Source organism: Metopolophium dirhodum, chromosome 1, assembly GCF_019925205.1.
Source record: "Metopolophium dirhodum isolate CAU chromosome 1, ASM1992520v1, whole genome shotgun sequence".
Classification (NCBI taxonomy): domain Eukaryota; kingdom Metazoa; phylum Arthropoda; class Insecta; order Hemiptera; family Aphididae; genus Metopolophium; species Metopolophium dirhodum.
In genome coordinates this window covers 123,765,872-123,781,275 of record NC_083560.1, presented here as the reverse complement: position 1 = coordinate 123,781,275, position 15,404 = coordinate 123,765,872, and the positions used below count along the sequence as shown (strand labels likewise).

General features: G+C 29.9%; 1 protein-coding gene across 2 annotated transcripts in view; it reads left to right on the top strand.

The window, feature by feature from the left end:
- LOC132933963 (tyrosine-protein kinase receptor-like) overlaps nucleotides 1–15,404 on the top strand; it is a 418,129-nt gene that overhangs the window by 382,030 nt on the left and 20,695 nt on the right. For both annotated transcript variants that reach the window (XM_061000235.1, XM_061000236.1), the window contains exons 14-16: nucleotides 3,105–3,236; nucleotides 4,913–5,069; nucleotides 14,466–14,675. In XM_061000235.1, the coding sequence (XP_060856218.1) occupies nucleotides 3,105–3,236; nucleotides 4,913–5,069; nucleotides 14,466–14,675 (499 nt within the window). The remainder of the gene's footprint in view (nucleotides 1–3,104; nucleotides 3,237–4,912; nucleotides 5,070–14,465; nucleotides 14,676–15,404) is intronic.

Sequence of the window (15,404 nt, the reverse complement as noted above, 5' to 3'; positions counted from 1 at the left end):
TTTAATGATATCCTATAAATTACGTTTTGCGTTATGTTTTGTTTAATGATAAATAATATATTTTGTTTGGTGGTATTTAATTATTTTTGATTATCGCTTTCAGTCATAACTACGTTTACAAATTCCAATCGTTTTTTTTTGTCAAATATACCGTTATAATATAACGTTTGTAAGCCCTGTTCTCTATAATGTCAGCTATAAATGTGCTAATATTATAATTGTATTCATTTTTCTGAAAAAAAAATGTAGCGCACCGGTGGGGGTGGAAGAGGTACCCTTCATTTCATATTTCTAAATCCACACATGATTATAAGATCCGGTGACCTGGGAGGAATGATTCAAAACGCCGGATGAATCGTATTGAATGAGCCCTATTCATAAAATAATAATATTATGTGTGTGCACAAGCTGGGCCTCTGCCTTCTGGTCCTCCAGTCCACGGGAAAATCTGGAACACGGTAACTCAGCTTGTATGCAAAGGGTCATCCATTTAAATATTATTATAGCTACACCAAAATTGTCCATGTTCATTTTTTATGTATTTGTATAGTTCCAAGGTAAGCTTAAAATATAAAGTGTATTTCAGTGTGTTTTGTTGTGTACCTACTGTACAAAACAATTCAACCCGGTAAAAGTTTACTAATTTTAATAAAGAATCAACAACTTCGGCTGGTTTCAGTATTGGGAGTGGACTGTATTAAAAATTCAAATATTACACCACAGAACATACATCCAATATGAATAATTATTATTTTATACACCGACAGGGGGATGTAGGCGCCCACCTACTGTATAAAATTAATGTTGGTCTGATTGACCGTTATGGGAAATTAATAATAAATAAAACAATAAAATATTACAATAATATGATGTACGCCGCTTCGGAAATAATATAAATATTGATATAACATCGCATAAACAAATGTATAAACAATAAAACGGCGGATCAATGATACCGCGTTACCGGTTTTCACTGACCGCTCGCTGCAACACCATACCACGTCTAATCAAATGAACTCGGCCCGATGCGTAACGAACGTAACTACCCGACCATGACAAAATAAATAGTTACCTATGTCAGCAATATCCGAGTTTACAACAGATTCCGCGCAAATATTCCGTTCGCATCTTCTCATTGGACTAAATATCATATAGTTTAAACAATTTATGCGATAACGTGATATACTCCGGGTCACTAGAGAAGGAACCCGTGTCCCGACCAAATTGCAACCGACTCCGCGCATTCCCCACTTATTTGACATATCGTCGTTGCGCGATCACAATCGTCAACGGTCGGGAACGCTGTATAGTATGTATCATTAGTCATTCCGTACACTTGATACAGTGTGTCAATACGTTTATGAAGCGCGCGATTACTTTAACTCCGTTGACTGTTTAATTTTTTTACTACCGTTACTTTACCGCGTTGTTTTTTTTTTAAAATGAATACTTCAAACGAATTGCCATCAACCAATCATCCTATATCCTATATTCTATATCCTTGAATATTTCGAAGGACATATTATTATAATTTTATTTTGTTTCGTATTATTTGTTGACTTATGTTTTTTTTTAGACACCTACAATATAATTACGTTCAATCAAAAAAAAAAAAAATCAAATTCAACAATTGTTTTCATAGATCAAAATACTTTGAAAAAATCGATTAAAATTAAGTTGTTGGTGTTTATGCGCCAAATATATGAGTAAAAAAAATTGTAAGTCAAACAAAATTGAAAAATATGTAATAAAAGCTAAGATATGGTAAAAATATGTAATAATAGGTAATGAATGATAGTGTACCTATATAATCGTAAATGTTTTAGGTGTTTATGGGAAATAAATGATTTGTTCTGCACGTGACATACGATATTAGAAATTATAATATAATATAATCACTCTGTATATCGCATATTTCACGCTGTATGCACGCCACTGCGCGAACTTTAGAGGACAAAGTGGGGGAAACGGAGCCTACTAACGCTAGCTGCCGTCAGTCTGCATGCGCGAAACGGGTTCCTTCTCTCGTAACCCAGAGTATAGTGTGATACCGATACAATAACGATTGATAATAGGCGAACGACCATTTTTTACTTATCAAAAAGTTGCTGTCGTATTCATTTCGTCGTGGACCCGACCGTCGCGACGTGATCCCTAACTCGCGCGGTTCGCACCCAGGTACGACTCATTCCACCTTAATTGTACCTATATATTCCGCTTCACTGATGCATTCACTTGCAATCAGTACATATCAATAATACAAAAAAAAAAATGACAAACAACGTGAATCGCTGAATGGCGTTTCTGCCCACGCACTGCCTATGCCGCCGATAACATATTATTCGTATTTCGAGTCGTGATAACAATATTATGACGACGACAGAGAACGGCGGCAGACTCGATACGGCTAACAGATCAAAACGTCCCGCGACGGTGGCCTTTGTATAAAAACTTAAAGTCCATAAAAAAAACCGTAATTGTTTTACCGTTCTCATCGTAATGGTTTCTCGGGTTTTTTTTAATAATTATTGTCTTATGTCCATGTAGATTTTTAATTTGATAACCAGCAGCAGAATACTCTTTCAAATTTATATAAATATCGGAAATTGAACAAACGGCAGTTTTATTTTTTAGTTAAGTTTAGATGAATCGATAGTAATGTGGACGGCGACAACTCTGGTGAAGTAATCATTGCCATTTTACTCGAAGCGTCTAAACTTTAAACGTTTAGGTATAAGTTATAGAAAAAATATCAATTTAGAATTCGATATATTTTATATACACATAAACATTTATAGATCAATATTCTACTTTTGTATGAAAAAAACTAAAAACCCAAAACGATACCAGCTACTAATTATTTTTAATATAAGTAGGTGGTATATAATATTATAATAATACTATTATGCACGTGAAACCATTAAGAGACATTATTTTTTTTTTTAAATACGAAAACTGTCTCGGAAAGTCGGTGTAGCCGGTTGAACGGATTACTGTTCCGTACAACAATATAATTAAACATTACCTATTTATACTATATTATTATGTTTTGAGGGCACTTGTGCCGGACAGGTTCCAATAATTGTTTTCCGTTGAATGTTTAGACGTTTGAAAAACGCGACGACGCGTGCCAGCAAGAACAATACTTCAGGACCGGTAGCGCCCTCAAAGAATTGCACGACTTGCGCCTGCTCAACGGCGGTGGAGGCGGTGGAGGCGGATCTTTTGTTTTTACAGTTAAGTGCCGATTTCTCGTGGGACACGGACCCGAAACCAACGTAGAACAACAAACTTTCCACCACACGCCATTGTTATGCGCGATCCGGAGCGGTGCATACTTTTCCAAGAATGAATTACACACAATGTTGCAACCGTGAAATGTCCGAAAATATTTAATATTTCATTACGAGAGCACGTTATTCCGCTACCGGGTCGAGAGATGTATTGTTATATACGAACGAATAACTCTATGATAATAAAACATCAGAATTAATTATTATATTGACACGATGAGTATCCTCGATGGAGTATTATAACAGTTCAGAAATGTAATAGTTACATTATGTTCGGGGCGGTATTATTATACATTAACGTTGAATAAAGTTTTTTTTCTTTAATTTAATCGATTTAAATAATATTATAATTTAATCACTACACAAGATAGATTGGGAAAAAAAACGTTATTTTATTATTTGCAAATAAATTTATAACGAACAAAAACGATGATTATAACGAATTTTGATGTATTTTCGATGTGTAAATTATTTTTAATGTACATAGTTAGTTCGCGCAGTTTTATTATTTAGAAACTTTATTTCTATACTTTCGTTCATAGACGATAATTTTTTAAACGAATTAAGTTTGTTCAACTCAAACTATTTCAATAGTATTTATAGAAAACTAGTTAGGTAAAATGGTGTACGGTTTAACTACCCATTTTCATTAAAAGTTTTTAATTTACGTTATTGTTTAATTCAAAACTAAAATCGTTCAAAAATATAATGTATAGTAATACAATTTAAACATCTTCAATTTACACAACAAAAATTAAAAACATATTTACAGGGAAATTATACTAATGATCACTCATTGTATCGGATTTTTTTACATTGTTATAATAATTATGATAAATGAATATTTTTACTGTTCGCCTTTTTTATGGTGGAACATGAAAACCACTCTCAACTTTTGATTTTTAAATAACCAATACAATCATTTTTATTTAATGAATGGGCAAATATTGAATACAGAACGAATCTTTGTTTTAATTTAAGTGCACTTAGATCTAAATTAAGAATAATTCACTGATGCACAGCACCACACATCTAATATGACGTATAAAGTATAGACTTAATACATATTTTAATAATAATACAAATAATATTACTTTCGTTCATTTTATTCAATATTTATACTTGAGGAAACAATTGTGTGTAAGACTACGATATTAAAAATATAATGCAATTATATAAAAAATAAAATATCACACTGGTAGTTTCACTAATAAACATAAGTAAATATGATAATAATAATAAAGACAATATAAAATGTTAAAATAGTGTGTATCTTAAATTTTCAAAATAGGTGATTTCGAAATAAACCGTTTTCAAAGTAAATTATCAATATTAAAAAATCACCATGTATAGGTAATACGATCGATGACACTCAAAATGTGTTGACTCATGCATACATAAATACGGCGCCGTCCTGGTTATTGATCTATACTTCTGGAAAAAAAATAATAATAAACACTGTATAAATAATGTAAATAGCTTTTATAGACCTATATAGATGTTTCATAATGAGAAATATATTCCATTTTTTTGTAACTTCCATATTTGAATAAGACATTACAAAATACGTAGGTATTTCAAATGCATAATAATATTTTTAAAATGTTTTCAAATTAAAGGGCTCGCGGGAAGAAGGATACTTACCGTTGGTTATTGGTGCTGGTGGAGGTGGTTTGGCACACGGACCATTCAAGGACGACAGGAGTCAACATGGTAATGGTACCAACATGAGATTACCAGCGATCACCGCACCATCTTTTGGTGAAAATCCTGCAGGTTTGTGTTAAATTCTCATTTTATATCTTATAATTTTTTTTTTTTATACTGAACGAGTGTATTGATTTTCGATGACACGGCTTTTTTCATTCGACACATTTTGCAGGGTGGTTAGTTGTAAGCTAGAAACTTTCGGGCTGCACTTCATTAGATTGAAAACCTAACACAAGTAACTTCAGTTACGCACTAACTTTTTTAAAAAGGTCATTTTCTGAATTTATTATCAACAGTTGTTTATTGTGAAAATCAGAAAAAAAAATAAATCGTGAATGTATTTATAAGCACTTAAAATCGACAACAAAATAACCATTTACGAGTGAACAAGTAATATGGCTCAACTTTGAATTTTTTTTTTAATTCCCCGATTGTATAGAAGAGTAGTATAATAATATAATAAAACTCATATTATTATAAAAGTTTTATCGTCCGTCATGCACATCATGCACAATATTATAGGCACAATTTTATGATTGTATTTGATTTTATCAAATAAATTGTGCTCCGACCTGCCAGCGTGTAGCTTGGATGTGATTTTGGGTTGGGAGAAAGGAATAGTCAATTTGAGAAAATTGACCCAATAAAGTAAACTTGACAGTATTGGATAGGTTTTGAAATGTTTTCGTGTGAATATTTAATGCCATTTTCACGGTCAGGTAGGACGGAGCGAACGAACTCAAACGAGTTGCCCAGACGTGCATGTGTCTAATTTCATTGTATTTTCTACAACAACCCTAAACTAAGGCACAATTGGAAAGCTCTGGGAAATCTTTCGAAATCGTTGAAATTTGTAAATGATTTAATATTCACCAAATATATTGTTTCTGAAACGAAACTGGAGAACACCAAACGAACGCACAACTGTTATTTAGAACTATTAAATGTACAACATTCTTTATTCGGTCCGCGATGATTGTGCTGCGTTGTTGTTCACCGTCAAGTTAAACTCGACTCGAGATTTTAATGCTATAATTAGTAAATGACGCGGAATTGAATATTATTATACATTTCGGTGTATCGTATTTTTCCCCCCTAAAAAAAAACGTTACTCCTTGAGTGACTCCGTTGTGCAGTGTTATTTAACATTTCGTTCATTTTGAATTTCGTTGAAATGTGTGTAGGACGACGGTCGTCGAGGTTCTTCATTTGATATTCACAAATAAGTAATGCATTTTGTGTTTGATCAAAATATATTTACTATTATTGTACTAACGGTGAAACCAAATACGAGTACGAATTTTGGAATGACGTGCTCGCTGATAAATAATATATATGGGCAATCTCGTCAATAATAAATAATAATATGTAAAACTAGTGTTTCCATTTATTTTGAAACCATTAACAAACGATAAATGATGTGCGACCACGGTGTGTACCGACTGGAACACCAGACTTTAATGATAACAATTATACATTTGTTCATAATTATTTCTATCATGATGCTTGTAACTTGTATATAGTTATGTGACTGTTTTTAGGTATAAAACACGTGTAAAAGAGTATTACATAGAGCATTAAATGTTAAATAAACTGAAACATAATAGGAACAAATTGAAATTAAACTCGTTCGGTAATAACTACGCAGTATGTGTTTTCGTTTTAATCTAGTGTTCTAATTGAATAAAGGTGATGCTCGTGTGATATTTAACACATTTTTATTACATTCCAGTGATTAAAAGATCAACAAGAAAAAAGTATCAACCTGACCCGTTTGTTCTATTGCTTTATTATTTTAAAAACATTTATTCAAATGTCTTTTCATAGTTATATTATGTGTTACTGATTACAGTGCAGGTAATTTGAATTTATTAACACAACGTGGCGAATAAATGTTGAACAATTAAATTTAATTGGAACTACGTTTTGTATTAGGTACGACACGTGTTTAAACTTACGGTTATAATATTATAATATCACGTTGCCTACCCACCATAACTTTTGTAGGTATAAAATGTTGTGAGATAAAGTTGTCCTTTAGTTGTTTAATCTTTGAACCAAAAACTGTTATAAAAATAAAAACAAATTATCGCAATACTTAGTAAACGTGGTTTAGTTTATTTAAAAAAAATATATTAAATTTTGTATGCAGCAGTCTTAGGATAGACGATGCTGATTATAGAACTTGTCTATTTATTCGATAACTATAATATCTTTAAAGTCGGATGTACAAGAAGTTTGTTCCGAGGAAAATATAACGTGAAACCGTTTGATTTCCGCTCAAATTTGTAACGAAATAATACATTATTAGTAGGGATGGGCCGATACTAGAACCGATACTAGATATCGGCCAATATCAGTGGCATCGGTTTTTTTTCAAAAACCGATACTTCAACCGATACCAAAAAAAAAAAAACCTATAGATCAGCATATTAATAATAAAATATTAATATTTAAGTATTAAAGACTGAAAAATAAACAGCAAACATGTGATAACTATTAAATAATAATCAATGTTTTCACTTTTCTAGGTAATATTTGTGTTATCGGGTATCGGTTTAACTATAATATCGGTTAATGGTATCGGTTTTATGGTGGTATCGGCTCATGTTATTTTGTCAAAAATTTTGTTTTTATATTTTCATATATTATCGGGTATCGGTTTTATATCGGCAGCATATATCGGAGTATCGGATATCGGTAAAAATTGGTATCGGCCCATCCCTAATTATTAGTAAACATCGTAACAATATTAAAATCACAAAAACGATTTGGGCGCATCCGGAATCATAGATGAATGCTATTTTCTTTTTCTTTTGCAACAAAATTGTATATCGGTTGCAGTGGCTCTCATACTCGTGGTATAGGACACACACACACACACACACACACCGATGACCTGTTTAATTCGCAAACACACGATCGGCACGCGCATCAGTGATAATAATACATCGCCAATATTGAACTTAGAAACTTAGTCAGGCATCGGTGGCCTCGTCATAATATACACTGTCATTAAAACACAACAACACGGCTGGGGATTCAACCGAAATGGTAACCTAATCATATTTTATACGTAAAGCGTTGTACAAAAACATTAGATGCTTATATAATTATAATAATATGTAGGCGACGTAGGTAGGCATTATCCGGTTATCTTGGATACCACCCCAACCAACGGACTCCCAAGTCCCCACTGCCTGTGCAATTACAGTGTGCATATTGTTAATAAGCTCAAAAATATTCATAAGAAGTCGTGACTAAAATTAAATAGATGACAAATATTTTTTTTATTTTTAGTCAAATAACGGTACGTTTAATATCCATTGCCGTTGAAACGTTTTGTTCGATAAAAAAAAATTAAATATATAATATGTATAAAATCAATCTCGCTTTGATAGAAATAACAATAATACATTATGAAAATTAAACTCATTCGATTAATATCATTGATAATAATAATTATTGTAATTCAATGTGTTTTTGTCTATCAAAAAAAGTAAATTATTGGAGGAAAAATGTATTGATTTAATTGAATGAACGGAATTTTTCAGGTACCATATCAACTTTAAATTCATAATAGGTACTCCTTATATTATATAATATTGTTGATCTTGAACGAATAATTAATAATTCTTTTTGAAATTGTATTGGTATTATACGTTTTTATATTTCATTGTACAGTTTTATGAACAAAAAAAAAATTAGAAGTTCCAAAATATCATATTATTATGATAGGTAATATAATAATATAATCAAATATAAAGATAGGAAGTCAAAACACGTGACACAGTTCATTGTTATCATTAATGTCGTACATTCGTCAGAGGTTGATAACAATTTTATATTACAATACTTAACTTTGTTTTAATCTTACGATAAAACATCATAATATATTTTATAAAAAAGTACAAAGTGCTTCTCTGTTATGTTTTTCCAAGTGTACTATAGATATTATTTTATACACAATAGTCTTTATCATAGGTAATAACTTTTTTATTCTTGTTATTATTGTTTATTTTAGATTCTGAGCTGACCTTATTATGAGTGCTTTTTTGTAAAATGTTTAAATTTATATGTACGCCGGTAATCGCACGTATTGGAGCAGAAAAAATCTTAATTTTCAATTTTGAGGGTGATTCTGATTGAAAAATGAATCTACTTCGAGGGTTAAAAAGTAGATTTTAGAATAATCTGAAAAAAAACAGCGGGAATACGTAAATATTTACGCAACACCATTATCCGACAAAATCGATTTTGTTTTTTTTTACGTGCCTACCTAAATCAAATGGAATAACCTTAGAAAATTGGAATTTTCACCAACTCGCTATTGCTATTTCAATAACAATATTACTAACTACTAAAAACTTACTATAAAGGTAACAATAATTTAAAATAACTAAAAAAAAAAAAACAAGAAACTCAATCAATATTATTATAATCACACCAGTATCTTAAATAAATAAATACGCTATTCAGATTAAATAAAAAAAACTCCAAGTATTATCTTTACCGATTTTTCGTTGTTGACTCTTTTACACGTAAGACATATTATGCCGTCCTTCAGACTTCGGTTCTGACGTCACAAACGTATATTTTTAACGCTCGTGTCTCATTGAATAATTATAGAGTTTGAGTGTGATATCCACACCATATTTCGTAGATAATAACGTACTTTAAACCTAAACAAACTCTTTTTAAATTTTGAGATTTCATTCGTTATTTGAAAAATTACGAGCGGGAAAATACGAATTGGTAAAGTGTGATGAAAGAACGTTTCAATATTATTAGTTATCATTGTTATTGATAATCGTTTGAATAATTATATAATTTATTACCATCTCTTGTAACAACTATTATAGTCATACTTATATTTTAGATGTATTATTATACATAGGTACTACCTGTACGTCTATACAGAAAACTGTATATTATAGATAAAATATTTTAATGTGGGCAACAAGTCATAAAATATGTATTATAATATAATCTTGGAAATTCTAATCAAAAGACAAAAGATAGAAAGCCATTGAAATACGATTTTGAAATCGCAATGGCTATACTAAAAGGTATTTCGAAATTAAAAAATTCCACTATGACTGTGAAATAATGGTAAAATGAAATGAAATTCGATCGTATTTTAATTACATCACACATTTTATGGCGGTTTTTTTTTTAAATATTTATTTTAGTTTAGTTGATTTCCTTTACGCTAAAAATGCTATAAGGTAATGTGTTATGAGTTTATGACTATGGATTATGACTATTATACATGTACTTATTATATTATAATGTATCTATATTACTTTAATAAAATATACTTACAAATTTAAAAAAAAAATAATCGAACAACTTTCTGAACACTTTGGTTAGTATTTTCAAGAATAAATTAAACAGTTTTATGTATACGTTCAAATTCCATTTAAAAAAATTAATATTTTAATGCACGAAGAGTCTACTGATAATACATTTCATTTTTCTTTTGCAATATAGTTAAAATGCTTCAATTAATGTTTTTGCATTAAAAATAATTGTTTTTATAGGTTTATAAAGAACATTGTAAATGCAACAAATATTTTTCGTATCCGTTCAACATGTTTTTAGCTTTATTGTGATTTTTTATGGTTGTATTTGGGAGTTTGTACAGATCGAGAGATTATTGGACTCAACTGTTAATTGTTTAAATTAAATTAAATTTGTTTGGTATTGACTTTGTAAATCATATACTAATTAAGCATATTATCTACTTATCTACTTTATGAAAAATGTTGGACTCTAAGACTGTCACATTGGCCACATCCATAAAACGTTTTACTCTGCTTAATATCATATTGTAAATTATAACACATTATCAAAATACCAAAATTTTCCTCATCCCACTTTAAATGACCTTAGCTGCAAAATTTTTTTCAAACACCTATTACTAATAACTAATGACTTAAAATAAATTATAATATATTATATTACCTATTTAACAAATTAATACGATAAGACACACACTGTTTTTTTTCAACGATTTATAACTAATTTTGAATTCAAAAAAATTATAAAATTATCAATTTAATTAACAATGGAATTAAAAAAGTTATAGTTATGATGTTAATAATATATTATATGCTCATCATTGGATGGTGAGAACAAATAATAATACTAATAATAGTGTTCGATTGAAAACACGACATAAGTCAATAGTGCCTATTATATTAATTTTCTGTGAATTCCGAATTTAAGATATTTAAATAATTATAGAGATTTTGATTCGGAATATTAATTTTTGGAAATCAGTGGTTATTAATTTTTTTTGATCAAATGTAGATATTATTATAATATACGTATGGTTGAAAAAAAAATTGCCATGACATCTTTAATTTAGGTACGTTTAGACTGCGACAGATATTTGAATTCTTATGCCACCTACGTACAAGATAAGTTTATATTATTTTGTTCGTTGCGTTTGTAATGTTTATTCGTTATAGTCGTTTTATCTACCTACTGCTCCAATCACTTAATTCCATTTAATTATAATATTGTAATTACATTTCGGCGACATGAAATAAACGGATTGTTTGTATTCCATTTTCCAAGTAAACTCAATATTGTGCGCAGTATCTAGACGACGTCCTAGACGGTTGGACCTGATAACATTATAAATTATAATTATTATTTACACGCAATTTCTCAGACAATATTATTATTGTTCAAGTTCTACATTAAAACGTAGGTAATTCATTCATGGCCTTTGATTCTTTGAACGTTCTCATTAATTGTCTTATGAACTTGATTTTTGATATCAGCTACACGCCTACACAATACATCAATTTAATAACTACGGTTTTAACTGCAGGTACAACACAATCATATCATCCCCTATTTCATGATAAGGAATTCCATATTATATGTAGTTTGGCTTTAATTTTAATAATTGATTTTTTACCAGAACTTAGGTAAGGATATTAAACAGTCAGTCGAGTTAAGCCAATGCACGATATAATAATATTATTTTATTACAGATAAAATGCTAGTACGATTTTTTCCTGGATATTTTGTTCTAATATTGCACACTTGCATTTCCAATATTGTGTTGTTAATTCTAATGCCCATGTGTGGGTGGTCGTACGTTAGTAGGTTAGATGTGAATGAACACAAAACGGAGTTGATTTTAATATTATTATATATTGACTGTACTGTTATAGTTCACAACGATTTTATTTGTGTCAGTGAACTCTCCAAAGCGAGGTGTGTTTGATCCAATTTCAAATGGTTTCGATATAGTTTCATATTGTGCAAATCATAATCAAATTAATATGGTTGAAATGTTTTTCAAATGTATAGCGTACATACAAAACGTATAACCATCTGACGTGACTATCCTATATCAATTCGCGATATATGACATTATTTTGTACTATGTTTTTTTCCGAATCGATATGTACCAACGAGTGAAAATTCTGAATCTCAATAACTTCAACAAAACAAATAATTTCTTGTTATCCTTAAATAAACTAACCGTAAGATCAAATAGCCCCATTTTTTTTATTTTGAGGGATCTTATAAGAAAATAAGTAAAAATAATATTGACAAGAAAAAAATATGGGGCGTAACCTTCACCACTCTTCATATTATATTTTATTGACATCGAAACAAAAATTGTTGTATCTATTGATATAAATTATATTTTTTTGTTCGAGTAAAATATATAGTTACTTTTCAGAAAATTATGTTGCAATATTATCTGCGTCTATTGTATCAGATATATTATCTTGAAGTTTAAAGCACAGATAAAAAAAAATATATACAATATAATATTTGTAGAAAAAAGATATTATTATTATAAAAATTATGTTTAAATTTGAATTTTTATCTATAAAAGATAGTTTGAGACATTAGTTTTTACTTAGATACCATTACGGTAGATATTTTCAATTTTGGTTTTGAATAAACAAAGTGAAGTCTTATACATTATATTGTATAACTTATCAGATAGCGTAAATCATGGAAACGACATTTTAAATCATTGTTGGTATATTATTATTTGATTAATTTTCTAATTTATTGCACAGAAAATCGAAATCTTAATCTTAATTTTTCAACTTCACTTATAGATCTAAATTAAATTTTACGGATATTTGGGGAGATAATAAAAATTCCTACCACTTTCTTCGCACTTTTGAAACTAACAATTTAATATATGCTGTATTGTTATTGAATAATTAATTTCCATTTTTAAATAATTTTGGCATTGCAAAATGCTTGTAGTATAATTTATTGAACGATAACCTATAACCTAACCTAAATTATTGTGCAATTTTAGTCAGTAATTACACAAATGGGATTTTTCGGTTGTATTTTATTATTCAAATTAAGAATGTATGTTATAATGTTTAATGAATATATATCAATTTTGCACGATACTTCCCTAAATTCATCCATTCATTACAATTTGGGGTATATTTTATATATGCAAAACATTACATTATAGCATTAAACATTAATGACATTTATATATTTTAATACCTCTGTTTTACACTTAAACCACGGAATTCTGATTGATACGCTTTCACAGCAATATTGAATAACTATAAAATATTATAATCTAGTGAATAAAATAAATAAATACAATTATTAAAGTTTTGTAAAAAAATAACGTTTCAATATAATACATATAAGACGTAATGCAATGTAAAATAAAATTATACTTAACAACTATTATTATATTACTCTGTATAATAACTATGTAGGATTGTATTGTAAAGAATTCATAACTGTTGTGGTATTTCATTTATAATAATATAATAACATACCTTTTTAGTGTTATTAATAATAATGTAGAATTGTTGAATCATGATAATGATTTAAGAATGTCGGTGTATAAAACCTACCCAATAATAATTCTGACTGAATATTTACGAACATTTAAAGTTCAGACAGATGAGGCAGGAATGTACCAAACAATTTGTAAGGTTCCCTAACCAGACACTTCAATCTTTTAACACTTTAAATAAATTCTTTCAATATTCGGAATAAATAAATACATCAAAATGTTCAAAACATAAAATCAAAGTTATGCGAATTCCTGTTGAAAAAATTAAGACACTTAAAATTACGCAAGGAAATGAGATAGAAATAACGTCATACTTACAAGAATGGTTTATTTTTCAAAACAACAATGATTAATCACTCGCGATAGATTTAACACTATTATATATAATTCGTTAGCAGGTATTAAATGTGTTCTGTATACTGATTATTAAAATATGTTGTTGGTATTTTTTTAATGTTTTATAATAAAAATATTATGCTCCCTAAAAGTGACTCAATTGAACTGTTACTTTTTTACACTCGTTACTTTTTAATTTGGTCTTTTGTCCGCAAGCAACAGGTATTATAATGAATCGTTATCACGCGTGATGGATCCCACGTAACTGATATCATTCGAGTAATTAATTTTTTGTATCATCGCAGGTGCTGGCGGCGGCTGGGCCCCGGGAAACTATACGGAAGACAAAAAATCCACTGGCTCGGCGTTGCTGGGGACTGGCGGTTTTGGAAGCGATGGAGGTGGTGTCGGCGGCCTGGCGTGTTACAAGAGCCGAGGCAACACCAAAGGATTTGGCGGGTTCGGCGGAGGCGGTGGCGGATGCGTTGCCGGCGGTGGAGGTGGAGGTTTCACCGGTAAGCCAATATTGACGTTGATGTACTCGGAGACAAACACGCACTGCTGGTATCGACAAAACCTAGAATGGCCGGATGCGGTATCATTACGGAGGATTCGTTTTATTGGACGATTTTAGTTTTGTGTTCACATTAAATGATTTCGTTTGAAAATTAATTCTACCGTCGAACAATATACCTACCTACTATTTTACACGTTCACGAAACGTCAACCGGGTGATTCGAGATAATATCGACTCTATAGTAGTGCTGGACATCTAATCCGTATCCGGATTAAAAATTATCAATCCAGATTATGATACCGGATTTTATTATAAAACAACATTAAATACTTTTTTGGAAGATACAATTATGTAATATGGATATGCTTGTGATAAATAATAAATTTACTTAGAAATAAAAAAAAGATTATAGATTGATACAATAAATATTATTATAAACATGATTTTTAAACCATTAATTCAGCTTTATAAATAAAACCCGTTTTTCGGATTTACGGATTGAATCCGTTAATCCGGAAAATGGATTGAATCCGGGAATCCGGTTAAGACGGATTGAATCCGCCAATCCGGATTCTATATTTCAACCCGTAGTCCGGATTAGGTCAGCCAATGTCCAGCACTACTCTATAGCGAACGTTATAAGGACATATTTTTATAATAATTAATTTCATAATTTCAATATTATTTTAATATTATACGTTGCACCAAATGATTGTGTGATTTCGGT